This window comes from Etheostoma cragini, chromosome 17 (genome assembly GCF_013103735.1).
Source record: "Etheostoma cragini isolate CJK2018 chromosome 17, CSU_Ecrag_1.0, whole genome shotgun sequence".
Taxonomy (NCBI): Eukaryota; Metazoa; Chordata; class Actinopteri; order Perciformes; family Percidae; genus Etheostoma; species Etheostoma cragini.
Window position 1 is genome coordinate 21904247 of NC_048423.1, and position 12642 is coordinate 21916888.

General features: G+C 41.8%; 2 protein-coding genes across 10 annotated transcripts in view; one reads left to right on the top strand and one right to left on the bottom strand.

Moving 5' to 3' along the window:
• march5 (membrane-associated ring finger (C3HC4) 5) overlaps positions 1 to 2736 on the bottom strand; it is a 31805-nt gene extending 29069 nt beyond the window's left edge. For both annotated transcript variants that reach the window (XM_034899290.1, XM_034899289.1), the window contains exon 1: positions 2322 to 2736. In XM_034899290.1, coding sequence (XP_034755181.1) covers positions 2322 to 2362 — 41 coding nt within the window. In that variant the 5' untranslated portion in view covers positions 2363 to 2736. The remainder of the gene's footprint in view (positions 1 to 2321) is intronic.
• A 617-nt stretch (positions 2737 to 3353) lies between these two features.
• Positions 3354 to 12642, top strand: part of cpeb3 (cytoplasmic polyadenylation element binding protein 3) — a 45629-nt gene continuing 36340 nt past the window's right edge. For 2 of the 8 annotated variants that reach the window (XM_034899248.1, XM_034899252.1), the window contains exons 1-2: positions 3354 to 3529; positions 5028 to 5941. In XM_034899248.1, the coding sequence (XP_034755139.1) occupies positions 5039 to 5941 (903 nt within the window). In that variant the 5' untranslated portion in view covers positions 3354 to 3529; positions 5028 to 5038. Of the gene's footprint in view, positions 3530 to 3673; positions 3822 to 4467; positions 4775 to 5027; positions 5942 to 7313; positions 7336 to 12642 lie in introns of those variants that run through there. The other 6 variants (XM_034899251.1, XM_034899254.1, XM_034899250.1 and 3 more) reach the window with 6 other exon arrangements.

Below are 12642 nucleotides of genomic sequence, written 5' to 3' on the forward strand. Positions count from 1 at the left end.
ACACACACACACACACACACACACACACACACACACACACACACACACACACACACACACACACACACACACGCCACAAAAGGGTTGTTCATTAAGCATATTCTGATATCTTATCAAGTAAGTGAAGTAACTTAGTAACTCAAAGAAGTATTCAACAGCTTAAAACTATGGGTGACACAATCTCGATTTTGAATCAAAATCGATTGAAATCACAAGCTCTATCAAATCAATAAAAAGTAATCGTGGATGCCCACATGTCAATTGTCAAGTGGGAGGGAAAAAAAAAAACTGTTGAAGTGCTCCAAGTCAAGCTCCTCTAACTTAGCTACAGCCGGTCAAAGGTTAGCATGGCAAATGCAGATGCAGCAGTCAACAGAACTTTAATCCCCTCCTCTTTCAATGAAGTTGTCATCGCAAAAGTATTTTGGATTTCCAGAGAGCTATGTTGACAATGTTGGTATTGTTGACAAAAAAAAACGCCGGTTTGCAAGCTCTGCAATGTGCGTGCACCATATTTTGTGTGCTTACCATTTCACATTAGCCTAGCAGTTAGCAGAGGTTTCCTCTGTTTATAGCCTAATCTCGACAAAACTGCATGCTGAACAGGAAGTTGTTCTGGCCCTCATTAAGGAATGCTGTCTCAAAGATCTTATTTCTGCTGCGAGGATAGATGAGGGATGTGAGCATGGAGATATCAGAGCAGCCATCCAAGAAGCTGTGTAGCTGAAAGCCGTTGCTAACTTTGCCCCCTTACAGCTAACGGATTCAAGTGATGCTCTAGAGGAAAGGAGGCATCATCCCTCCTAAAAACACATTCCTTATTTCTCTCTCTTCCCATGATTTCCTCATGTCTCGCCCGTGCCTCCTCAGTGGGACAGACCAAGCGAGGAAGGGAGGCAAGTGGAGGAGCCGGGGATGATATTTAAGGGAAGTGAGAAGCACCTCTTGTCTTACAGTTTACTGTCAAGCTAAAATATGTTAATAAAAACGTCTTTCTAAATAAATATTTGGCGAGAAATAGTCTATGTGTTAGCATAATCTTGGTTTAATTAATTTAACATGAGTTTGAAAGAGGGCGGTTGTCTCATTTGTAGTTTCAGCCGCAGCCCTAGAGCCAGAAAAAAGCCAGATGATGAAAAACGCATCATCATGTTAATACATATATTTTACCTTTACAAACCCCATTTGTAAAGGTCCTATCCATGGATGTATCAATGGTCCTATTCCCTGACCAATCGGCTATCATAACCTCAGACACTCAAGGTCAATTGCCTAACCCCAAACCAGTAACAAAGTGCCAATTTGTTAATGGGTTTTCCCAGTGGGCAGGTAATGTTTTGCATATAAGAATTGCAAATAAATTGAGGGAAATCAATAAATGTGGCATTAGGAAATAAAAGTACACAGAAATAAAAACATTGACTTACGAAATAGAAGTACCACGAATTGATTAAAAGTAAAACCATATATATTTAACTAAAATTTACATTTATTTATTGATTCATTTAATTTATTTATTGCTTCAATTATTTTTTTTCATGATGTATTTCAAAGGCATATTTATTTATATATTACTTTATTCATGTGTTCATTTATTTAATATTGAATACAACGGCATTCCATAAGTAGGGAGATCTGGGCCCTGGAAGTTTAACATAGTTTACACATAATACCAATATTATGATACAAAATTGGTTGAATATCGGTATAGTAAAGTATTCCTTCAAGTTTTGGTTATTGTATGGACCAGTGTTAACATATCTGAAGCAATTAAAGTTACCTTGCCATGGAAATGGTATTCAGTGTCCTATGTAACAGAAGATAAGCAGCCAGTTTACTCATTCAGTGCCATATTGATTGATAACTACGAACGTGACATTTTCACATATCTTACTGGATACAGCCCTCTTCCTTGCCCAGGCTTCAATTGCTGACGGGGCAAATGTTTTGGGAAACGTGGTAGTTGAAACTCTGACCTGTAGTTCATTTACGGGAAACAATGTTAACGTTAAAGAACACAGCATAGCTATTTATTGTTAAGGTGAATAAGGTCAAAGTAACAGAGGACGTCCTGTATCAGCACTGAAAGAATAAGGGGACACTAGCCGTTAGCTAACATATAGAAGAATGGTAATGGTATTCAAAACAAAGTTTAGAGTCAGTACTTTATACGAAACAAGAAATACATATCAAGTCAGCAGGTTTCTGAACATTTACCAAGACAAAGACGAAGTTAACGTCCCCCATCTATTTCAACGGCAGGGACTTCACGTAAAGCTACGTAGCTTCCATTAGCATGTTAGCTTTAAACTTCAACTCACCTGTCCAAATTCTGCATGGCCGCTGCAACCTGTTCCGCCATTATTGTGAAAAAAGCAACAAAAACCAATGCTGTCTTGTTGTGCAAAGCAGCTTAACTGCGTTGCAGATAAAATAAAATAAAATAAAATAGCACGCCTGTTAATCTGCTGCAGATGAGGTTGGCGTTTGCTAGCTAGCTAGCTACATAGGCCTTTGTGTTGATACGCCGAGACAGCTGCAAACGAGCCAATTACTTAGCTTAAAAAAATACTCCTTCGTGGTCGTTGCAATCTATACAGCATCTATCTGTGACCAGTTATCTATTTCAAGTAAAATCCCTTTTACATCTGCTATGGTCTGATTTGTTTTATTGGCGTGGCCGCGTGATTCCATTGACTGGGCCGTCTTGGAGGTAACGTAAATAGCTTTGCAGTGCGCGATTGCGTCATCAAAACAACGACGGCGCCGTAGAGGGCAATGTTCCAAGTACACGGGAAATGTAGTTTCAAAATGCTTCCCTCCCTCTTATGACCAAAAATATCAAATTAATGATCTGAATCCACACCCGGCGGATGTGCCGAGGAGATATTACGGATTGTTAAAGATACAATCATCATGAAGATGCACATATGGCTACAGAACACGGATAATAGTGGTAAGATGTTTTAATTATTCCTACCTGTAGCCCTACATAATTGTCCAGCTATTATCATCTTCTTTTTTTGTCTTCACCTGAGTATAAAAGTTGATGTCACTTCAAGGCATTCTGCAAAAGTGATGTAAGCAATATAAACCTAAACCTAAAAAACCTTGACAGTGAATCATGCCTTCACTGTTAAGCATACAATCCGCGTGCATGTACGCGCGCATGTGAGCGTGAGAGAGCAAGAATGAGAGACTGTCAATCACAATTTCTTTTTCATGCATCTTGTAACCTCACCTAGGCTATAGGTCAGCTTTGAAACGGATGTTTTTTTGTGTTTTTTTTTTTCTCCCACAGCAGTCAAGAAAGAACATAGGCCACATATTTGTTGACCAACCACTGCATTGTGAGAAACTACAACTCCCTACAGCCTCCTCGGCATCACCCATGCGCCGCAGTCAATCAGCTGTTGAGGCAACCGCTGACTATCTCAGCACAAGGGTAGCTCGTTTGTCATAAACCCAGACGAACTGGAAAAACAGAAATATCTTTATTTACAGAGTCCCAAAAAGGTGAACGATAAAGGTAATATGACGCTTCACGTTGGGCAGAGAAGCGACCACGCTGTGTGTGCATGCTGTTTTGTCGTTTGTGTGTAAAGGGGGGACACATAGGCTATGGATTAAAGGGAGATTTCAAGACAGGTTCATGAAATGTAGACTATCAGGTTAGGCATCCGATCGGCGTGATAAGCATTTAATTCAGGCAGTGGCTGTGGTGAAGGACCGGTGAGGTGAGCTACATGAAGGCTGGTGATTATGCTGCTCTGATGACCTTGGGAGCGCAGCACTTGGAGGAGAAAAACACGGATTAACTGGTGGGGTGTGAGCCTACAATGCTGTGCAATGCTATTGCGATTATCTTGAACGACCCACTTGTGTCATTGCCATCATGCTGCTAAAAAAGATCCGCCATGTCATGTGGAGTGTCATCTTCAAAGACTATTGCATTCATGTTATTGAATGGCTGCAGTCAAGAGGAGCCTTATCAATGTTGTTTTATACCATAATTCTAATGTTACATTATTTGACAGTGTGTGGTTGTGCATTGCATGTGCCCCAGCTGACCGAAAATGCCCAATTGCTCAGTGTAGCCGTGCAATGATCAAACATATTGTGGTTTATTTAGGCTACATGTTACATTGCCACTACTGGATTTAATAACGTGGCATCTCTGCTTTCTGAATGCTCAGTCTGGATAAAAACAAATCGAGGGCGTGTTTATGTTAATTGGGTTTTTTGCAAGGCGTTGTCTCTAAAATGCAAAGTAAAGGAGAATTTTGCATGAAAATATATCTAGTGTCTAACTTTGAATATAGAACACGAGCTTTCAGTGATGTTCCAGGCTTGGCTTTAACTTATTCAAATGCAAGCATAGCCCGGAACATCTTGTATTATGTCAATGCCGACCTGCAACGCGGACATCAAGCCGAAGGGAAAGGTTTGCCGCTGGTAGAAACACGAGACATCTTTGCGGTATAATAAAGCGCTTCAGGTGCGTCACTTTCCACTGCATAAAAAGAACAAAGTGTGCCATTTGGTGAAAGTCATTTGGGGTTTTAAAAAAGCTCTGTGCTCGCGTGTGTGAACGCATCAAAGGTAGACCTGTCTTTTTTGTTGAAGGACAGCTGTATTTACTGACGTATGTAAATGAATATAGGCTAGGGGAGGTCCCTGCCAGGGCAAAAACACACACTGAATCAGTTTCACATTGCAGCTCCGGAGTTCCTGCGTGGAAGGGGGAAAAAAAAACGAGACGTGGCGAAATCTGGTAAATATCTGCAGCCATATGCTCCCAGTAGGAATAATGAATTATTCTGTTATAGTTTTGGGAAGTGTGTTTTCCTCAATTCTTTTTTCTTTTTGGCTTGATAGCCTATAACGCATTCGCTTTGCAGTTGCCAGGTCCCTCTAACATCATGTCCTTGTCGGAGTTGTCCCTGTTCATCAGCCCGGTGTATGATCTCCTAAATTACAGAAACAATATTAACTCCTTGTCTCTTGTCCCCCCCCCCCCCTTGCAGCTCAGCAAACCATGCAGGATGATTTACTGATGGACAAAAACAAAGCCCAGGCTCATCAACAGCAAGATCCGACGCAAGTAGACCCTCCTCCCTCCACCCCGACCCCGTCATCGGAGCTCACGTCTTCATCCGACTCGGAGAGCCCCTCGACCGGGAGCAACCAAGCGGTTTCAGCGCTGAACAGCAGCAGCAGCAGCATCAACAAGGACAAAGTGCCGATGGAGTCGCCAATCCTTCCCGGGTTGAGCTTCCACCACCAGCCGCAGGAGACCGGTGGCCCCCTTTCCTCCCCGTCCTCCTCTTTTGGGAGCACTTGGTCCACGGGAACCACAAACGCCGTGGACGACAGCTTTTTCCAAGGAATACCCTCGGTGAACGGGACGATGCTTTTCCAGAACTTCCCCCACCACGTCAACCCGGTCTTCGGGGGTAATTTCTCCCCGCAGATCGGTCTGGCTCCCCAGTCCCAGCAGCATCAACAGCAAGCCCAGCAGCAGCAACCCCAGCCCCAGCAGAGGAGATCCCCTGTCAGCCCCAACCAAGGTCCCTTCCCCCAGAGAAACGCATTTCAGACCATCATGAATAACAGCAAGGGATCCTCTTCCACGTCTTCTTCTTCCTCGTCGTCCGCTTGGAATAATCACCAAAACGCCGCATGGAGCACAGCCTCCAACCCCTGGAGCGGGCTGCAGGCAGGCAGGGACCCGCGCAGAGCCGTGGGCGTCGGTGTAGGGGTCGGAGTCGGGGTCGGGGTGCCGTCACCCATGAACCCCATCTCCCCCATGAAAAAGCCCTATACTAGCAACGTCATAGCACCCCCCAAGTTTCCAAGACCAGGTCCCCTCACCTCCAAGCCCTGGATGGAGGACAGCGCCTTCAGGACTGACAACAGCAACAACATACTGCCTTTCCAGGTAAATAGGCTACTCCCAGTATAAGAGCAGGCCTAGGCCTATAGCCTACCTCTATTGCTTTAGTCTGCATGTATTTAAAAAATGTTGACCACTTTGACATGTGTTACCCTGGTGGTTGACCTCTTAAAATATAAACCTATAGGTTGACAGAGGACTGTTTTTGATTCAAATATTCAAGGAAAAACCACCTGAGATGTAATAAGGCCTACCACGAAGAGCATTGGATAAGGTCACCCTGAACTTATCAGTACTACGGATTCATTATAGGTCCATTTTAGGTTATAGTAATTTATAGGCTATTTATGTCATAGTCGATTAGGAAAATAAGAAATAAATAATTGAATGGCAGGATTCACACTGTCACTTCATACAGTGATTATAATCACTGTAGGCTATGAAATGCCTCTGAGGAAATTAACCCAACCTCAGAGAAATTCCTTTTTAAATTGATTTAGATTTGATTGATTTAGATAATTTAGACCTTCCTTTTAAATGTGCTTTCAACAGTCGAATTGAGAAATAGCCATCGGGTTTTGCCAGTAGGCTAGCAGTCAACATTTCCATCTGCCTTGTAAGCTGTCCGATTGAGTGGTGGAGGTCAAATAAATCGAATGAGACAGTGAGTCCTTGAAGTCTTTCTCATCGATCATAGCTGTGTTTAGGCATTTAAATGCAAACACATTGAGACAGTTCTAGAGAGAGTCGTCGTGCACTGTTTATTGCACTAAATGGGCAAATTCTTCTCCAGCTCACACCGTGGGGTTTAAAGGACACATGACGCATTCAGTGCGGCTCGTAACCTTCTAAATTCAGACTGACAGGAGCTGTAGCCTATGCGCACTTGATTACGAGCTCACCCTAATGATCACGAGTATTTATTGTTATTTTCAGTTATGTAGGGTAAATGTAGGATATGTATTGTAAAATACACAAAGCTGAAAAAAGAATGTGATGCAGTAAATAGGAGAAATCATGTGCCAGCCATTGCACTTCTTAATGTATGCCTTAGGCTAGATGAAGTAAAAGGTGTTATGCTTATTATTTAAAAAAAAAAAAAAAACATAGACATGCAGGAATGGTAGCCTGATACTAATAATACCAATAGGTCTACTCATAATAATAATAATAATAATAATAATAATGGTGATAACATGTGTGAATTTATATGTAGCCTGCTTATAACCGTGCGTTATAACACGGTTTCCTTGCGCTCCTTTTTTTTCATTGTCACTTGCCGGTTCTTTGTAATTACAAAATATTAGAACAGCACCTGAAGGCAACATCCATACTCACTTTTGATTGGCTTGGGTTCGGATAGTGGGCGGGGTTTTAACCTGATCCTGAGACAGTTCTGAAACCGGAAAGAAGACGGTCTTTTGTTGTTGCAAATTACAGTAAGAATAAGCCAATATCAAACTTGTATTGTGAGTTTCAACAAACTATTTTACATAACACAAGCGCTGACCTTGATGCATGCCTGTGTTTCTGCTGTGAGAAAGCTGTAACACCGTGAAAGCTAACTTTATTCAGGGTCAAAACATACTAATGCTAATACCGCGTTGACACAACGCGGTTTTAGCATTAGCATGTTTTTATGTTAAAAATGACGGCTTACAAGAAAAGTAGCTTTAAAGTTCGATAACTTTAGTTCGAAAACAGGTTACTGTATTTCTCTCAGCAGACCAAATGTTAGCATTTGCTAGCTACAGTAAAGTAGCATAGTAAACCCTGACAGGAAAAAGCTAATTAATTAGTTTTTGAAAACAGACTGAGTTATAACGTTTAGTAGGACAGTGTTAAGTGGGATCCTCATATGTAATGACGCTGATCGGTGTTGGGCTAAATGTGGGTGGAGCTAAACGTTTTACTCCGCGCGCCATCTGGTGGCGGAGATGAGGCAGCACATTCTCAAACGAGGTGGGCCTTCTAATTCGTGTACATGGACACAATTATCTCGTTTATTTCGTGGTTGTCAGCACGTAATGGTTAGCATCTATAATGGAGGTTGGGATTCGGAAAAGAAGAAAGGGGAAAAAACGTGTCACACGCAGGCCCCGATCCACGGTTTCTGGGTGACGCGCAACAACAACGTCACGGTTGGGTTTAGGAAAACAACAACGGGGAAATGAAACTCGTATTTCTGGTTGATCCTTAAACGCCTCACAGTAAAGCTATAATGCCTGCATAGTTACTGTCTCCCCCATGAGTTATTCTAAGTAATGACAACAAAACTGTTGGCGCGTCCACTTGATACAAGCCTTACGTGACTGCGCACCGCGTCACACACACACACAGTTTATAGAAGCCAAGGAGGACACTATGCAATATGATTCATAAAATTGGAAGGAATGATTATTTTTGTATCATAATTATAATTTTCACTGATAAAAAATAATAATTATAGTGGTTTTTTTTTTGTTTTTTGCAAGGATATATACCAAACAAAGATTTGTTCTTTAGTCTGTAGGATACAATTTGTTGGCCAGGAAGTCTCTGCAGCACCACTTAATTCAGAATGGGAGGTTTGACACAAATACTGGGGCCCCTCTGCGTTTTGGAGTTTGCACTAGTCGTGCATATTGCGATTTCGATAAAATTGCAATTAGTTGTGCAGCCCTAGTTCCAGTGTTGTTATTGATCTTTTGCTACATACATCAGATCCTACAGGACTCCTCTTTGTTCACCAGCACTGAAGTGGACACCAGAGAGTCAGTTCCATACAGATTTTACGTTATTTCAGCCGGGCCATCCAGCCTTAAATTAACCTGTCTGATTTCAGAATAGACTAACATGAACAGTCCCAATACTGTGTGGCTTTTTCACATGGCTAGTCATGGGTTTTCCCTATGTTTAGTCATGCTCCCTGACAAGCAAGCCAACATGAAAAAGTAAGCCAGCTGGATACTCCCCCCTTAAGTCACCCGACCAGCTTACTTAAAAAGGAGTACTTGTTCATCCGATCAATGCAGAGACTCGGGTGAACGGAACACCAGCCCAAATGTTAACCTGTTACTGCAAAGAAGACTACATATGCAGAGGAAACAGCCCGGCACAGGGTGAAATTCCAACCACCCTGAATTATATAGCCTTTTGAGGAGATAATGATTATGTCAGTCAGGCCTCCATTGGGTTTATTACATGGTTTCCTCTGTGAGTGCCTCTATCTTTTTTTCTCTTAACTTGGCCAGCTTACAGTTATCACCAGGAGACGAGGTCAAGGGGCCACATGTCATGCTGTATGGAGTCGTCTTTTTACTGAAGTGAAACTCGGGCAAATATCAAAGATGAAGTACAGTGATCTTCTCTTGTTTGGTCAAAAATATTGCCAGATGAAACGCTAGGGTAAACTAACTAATATTACAGTAATCATTCATAGAAATGCCAAGTAGAGCGGAAAATTAGGAATCTTTTTTCACAGCCTGTACATTCCTTAAGTAAACTTTGGAGCTGCAAAGATCAATCGATTTGTTGATTAGTTGTCAACTATTCAATAAATCGCCAACTATTTTGATAATCGATCAATCAGTTTGAGTTATATTTTTTTAAGGAAAAATTCTCGGACTCCACCTTCTTAACTACAGGACGTGTAACGTCTGCGGATCCGCTCCAGAACGGCGGTGGAGTCATTAGGTTTCCATTAAAGGCAGCGTGTGTATTTCCACAGACTGCGGAACTGCTCCGTCCCTGCTCCGTCCCAGCTCCGTCCCAGCTCCGTCCCAGCTCCGTCCCAGCTCCGTCCAAGCTCCGTCCCAGCTCCGTCCAAGCTCCGTCCCAGCTCAGTCCCAGCTCCGTCCAAGCTTTGTCCCAGCTCCGTCCAAGCTCCGTCCCAGCTCCGTCCCAGCTCCGTCCAAGCTTTGTCCCAGCTCCGTCCAAGCTCCGTCCCAGCTCCGTCCCAGCTCCGTCCCAGCTCCGTCCCAGCTCCGTCCAAGCTTTGTCCCAGCTCCGTCCAAGCTTTGTCCCAGCTCCGTCCCAATTCAGCACAGAGCAGATAGTGCAGGAAAGGAGGTCGAGCACTGAAACAAAATAAAACATCCGGTTAATTTTCAAAATAAAATAGACCATCCTCATAGTGGATCATATCTCCCTGCACTACAACTTGAACACACAGCACAGAGTTGTTTCCTCTATACTCCTCTGGATGGAAACAAGCTGTTGTTGTTTTTGTGGTTCTATTCTACGTGAATTTGCGAGATCTCGTGAGTCCTCGAGACTTCAGCTGTCGGTGAGGGCCGCAGCCGTTCTGTCACGCAGCGGAGCCGATCCACAGTTGTTACCCATCCGGGGGAAATCGGGGGTAAAATGCGAATATTTTCCTGTTTCTTTGCTCCGCTTTACCAGTAAACTGAATATCTTTGAGTTATGGGCAAACAAGACATTTGAAGACGTCATCTTGGGCTTTGGGCAACACCAATCAACATTTTTCACTATTTTCTGACAGTTTATAGACCAAAACAACTGATCAATTAATCAAATCAATCAATCAAAACAATACACAGATTAATCAATAATGAAAATAAGCATAAATTTCAGGCCTAGTAAACTTACTATTGACATGTAAATTTGAATTCCCCTTTCAGATCAGATATATAACATATACCAACAGTTTTATCAATACTTGTAGGCCTAATCACTATATATATATATATATATATATATATACATACATACATACATACATACTGTATATCTGCAAGCTTCTGCTAATGGATAGTAACCCATTGACAGAGGATTTGTTTAAGGGCTTATGAGTACTGCAGTGCTGCATTGCTAAACAGCTCACACCTAGCTGTTTAGCAATTACACCCATAATTGGAGGAGAGTTATCACCAGGATGCAAGGTCAGGGCGCCACATGTCAACAGTCTGGTTCACTGAAGGGAAACTCGGCGAACCGCTGACCCGAGCAGCCGGCGGGGTGCACACGCTGACTGAACCCGCACTGTCATAAGACAGCCGGTGACATGGGAACTTTTGTTGTCCAATGTGTAGATCTCAATGTTCTTCAATATGGCCCCAGATGATACACAGGGCCAAATGTTGAGTCCCTTGTGGGGCTGGATATCGTTACTAATTTTCCAAAACAATTCGATTCCAATTCACAAGGTCCCAAATTGATGTTATTCCCGATTCAATTGCATTCCTGATATATATTAATTAGGTTAGGAACATTTCAGTTACAAGACCCATTTAGCTTGGATATTAAAGAGATTCTACAATTGTACAAGGTTACCCCCTTACCTGTATCAGTTTACACGAAGGACTGACCCCAAAGTGGTTACCCCCCTTTCTCCTGACAAGCTAGCATGACAAAGTTGGTACCAATGGATCCTAAGGTCTTCTAGTTTCATATGTTACAGACGATCATCAAGATCAAGATCGATTCTTGGATTTTACGAATGGATTTTGGATCATTCAACTGAATGTCCCGTGTGCTCCAATATGTGCTCGTACCCTCCTGCTGCTGGCTGCCGCTTAAAAGGCAGAGGAATGTGCAGAATTCAACTTAACATGTCAGTGTGAGGTTGAAGACGCAGAGTCACATGAGCATCTCGGGAGATACCCTGATTTGAAATGACGTGTTTGTTCATGGCGACGATTGTGTGGTCCTCTGGGATTGTGATCACATCGTATCAGATCAAGAAGTTGACTGACAGGTTGAAGCTTACAGTCAAATGCTTTCTGATGGTCATGCAAAAAGACAGGAGCGTGGGCCAGTTTTTGGGCGTAAGCATTCAGGCTGAAACTAACGATTATTTTTGTAATCAATCTGTTGATTGTTTTCTCCATTAGTTGATTAGGCCAGTTCTTAAGTCCATAAAATGGTGAAAAATGTGGATCAACGTTTCCCAAAGCCTAAGACGATGTCCTTAAATGTCTTGTTTGGTCACAACTCAAAGCTATTCAGTATACTGTCACAGAGGAGTCAAGAAATCAGAAAATATTCACATTTGAGAAGCTAAAATCAGAGAAATGTTTCCTTTTTTTCATGAAAAATGACTCAAACCAATTAATCGATAATCGAAATAGTTGCAAATTAACTCATTAGTTGACATTTAATTGATTAACCCTTATGTTGTCTTCGGGTCAGATTGACCTGTTTTCCTATATCAATGTTCTTTTTACCTACGCAAAATAACATGATTGATTCCACACAATGCTCTTTGGCAAGTACAAATCTCTACTTTCATTCATTTTTGGGCGTCTAATTCATTTTTATAGCATTTAAAAAACAACAAAAATTGAAGTGCTTTTGAAATAGTATTAAATAATAGTAATAGAAAAGTTGACATATTCCAGTCTATGATTATCCATCAACATACTTCCTTTAATTTTAGTCATAATACTCCCTAATTTCTGCTTTTCTAACTCAAACATTAGGTATAATTTCCTAAGAATTAGGTTTATTGACCAAAAAATACAAAAATAACTGTAAAACTAATGTCAATAAGTTAGTGTTACGTAGTGTTGAACATTGAAAAAAGCATACAAAGTAAAAAGTAAGCCTCAACAAAAGTGTTGATTTTCAATTTTGACGGAAAGACAACACAAGGGTTAAGCTTTGTAGATCTGGTAACCATTCAGTCTTGGGTCAGAGTAATGTGTACAGTAGGCTAATCTAAATGTCAGAAATATACAGTGGGTACGGAAAGTATTCAGACCCCTTTAAATTTTTCACTCTTTGTTTCATTGCAGCCATTTTCC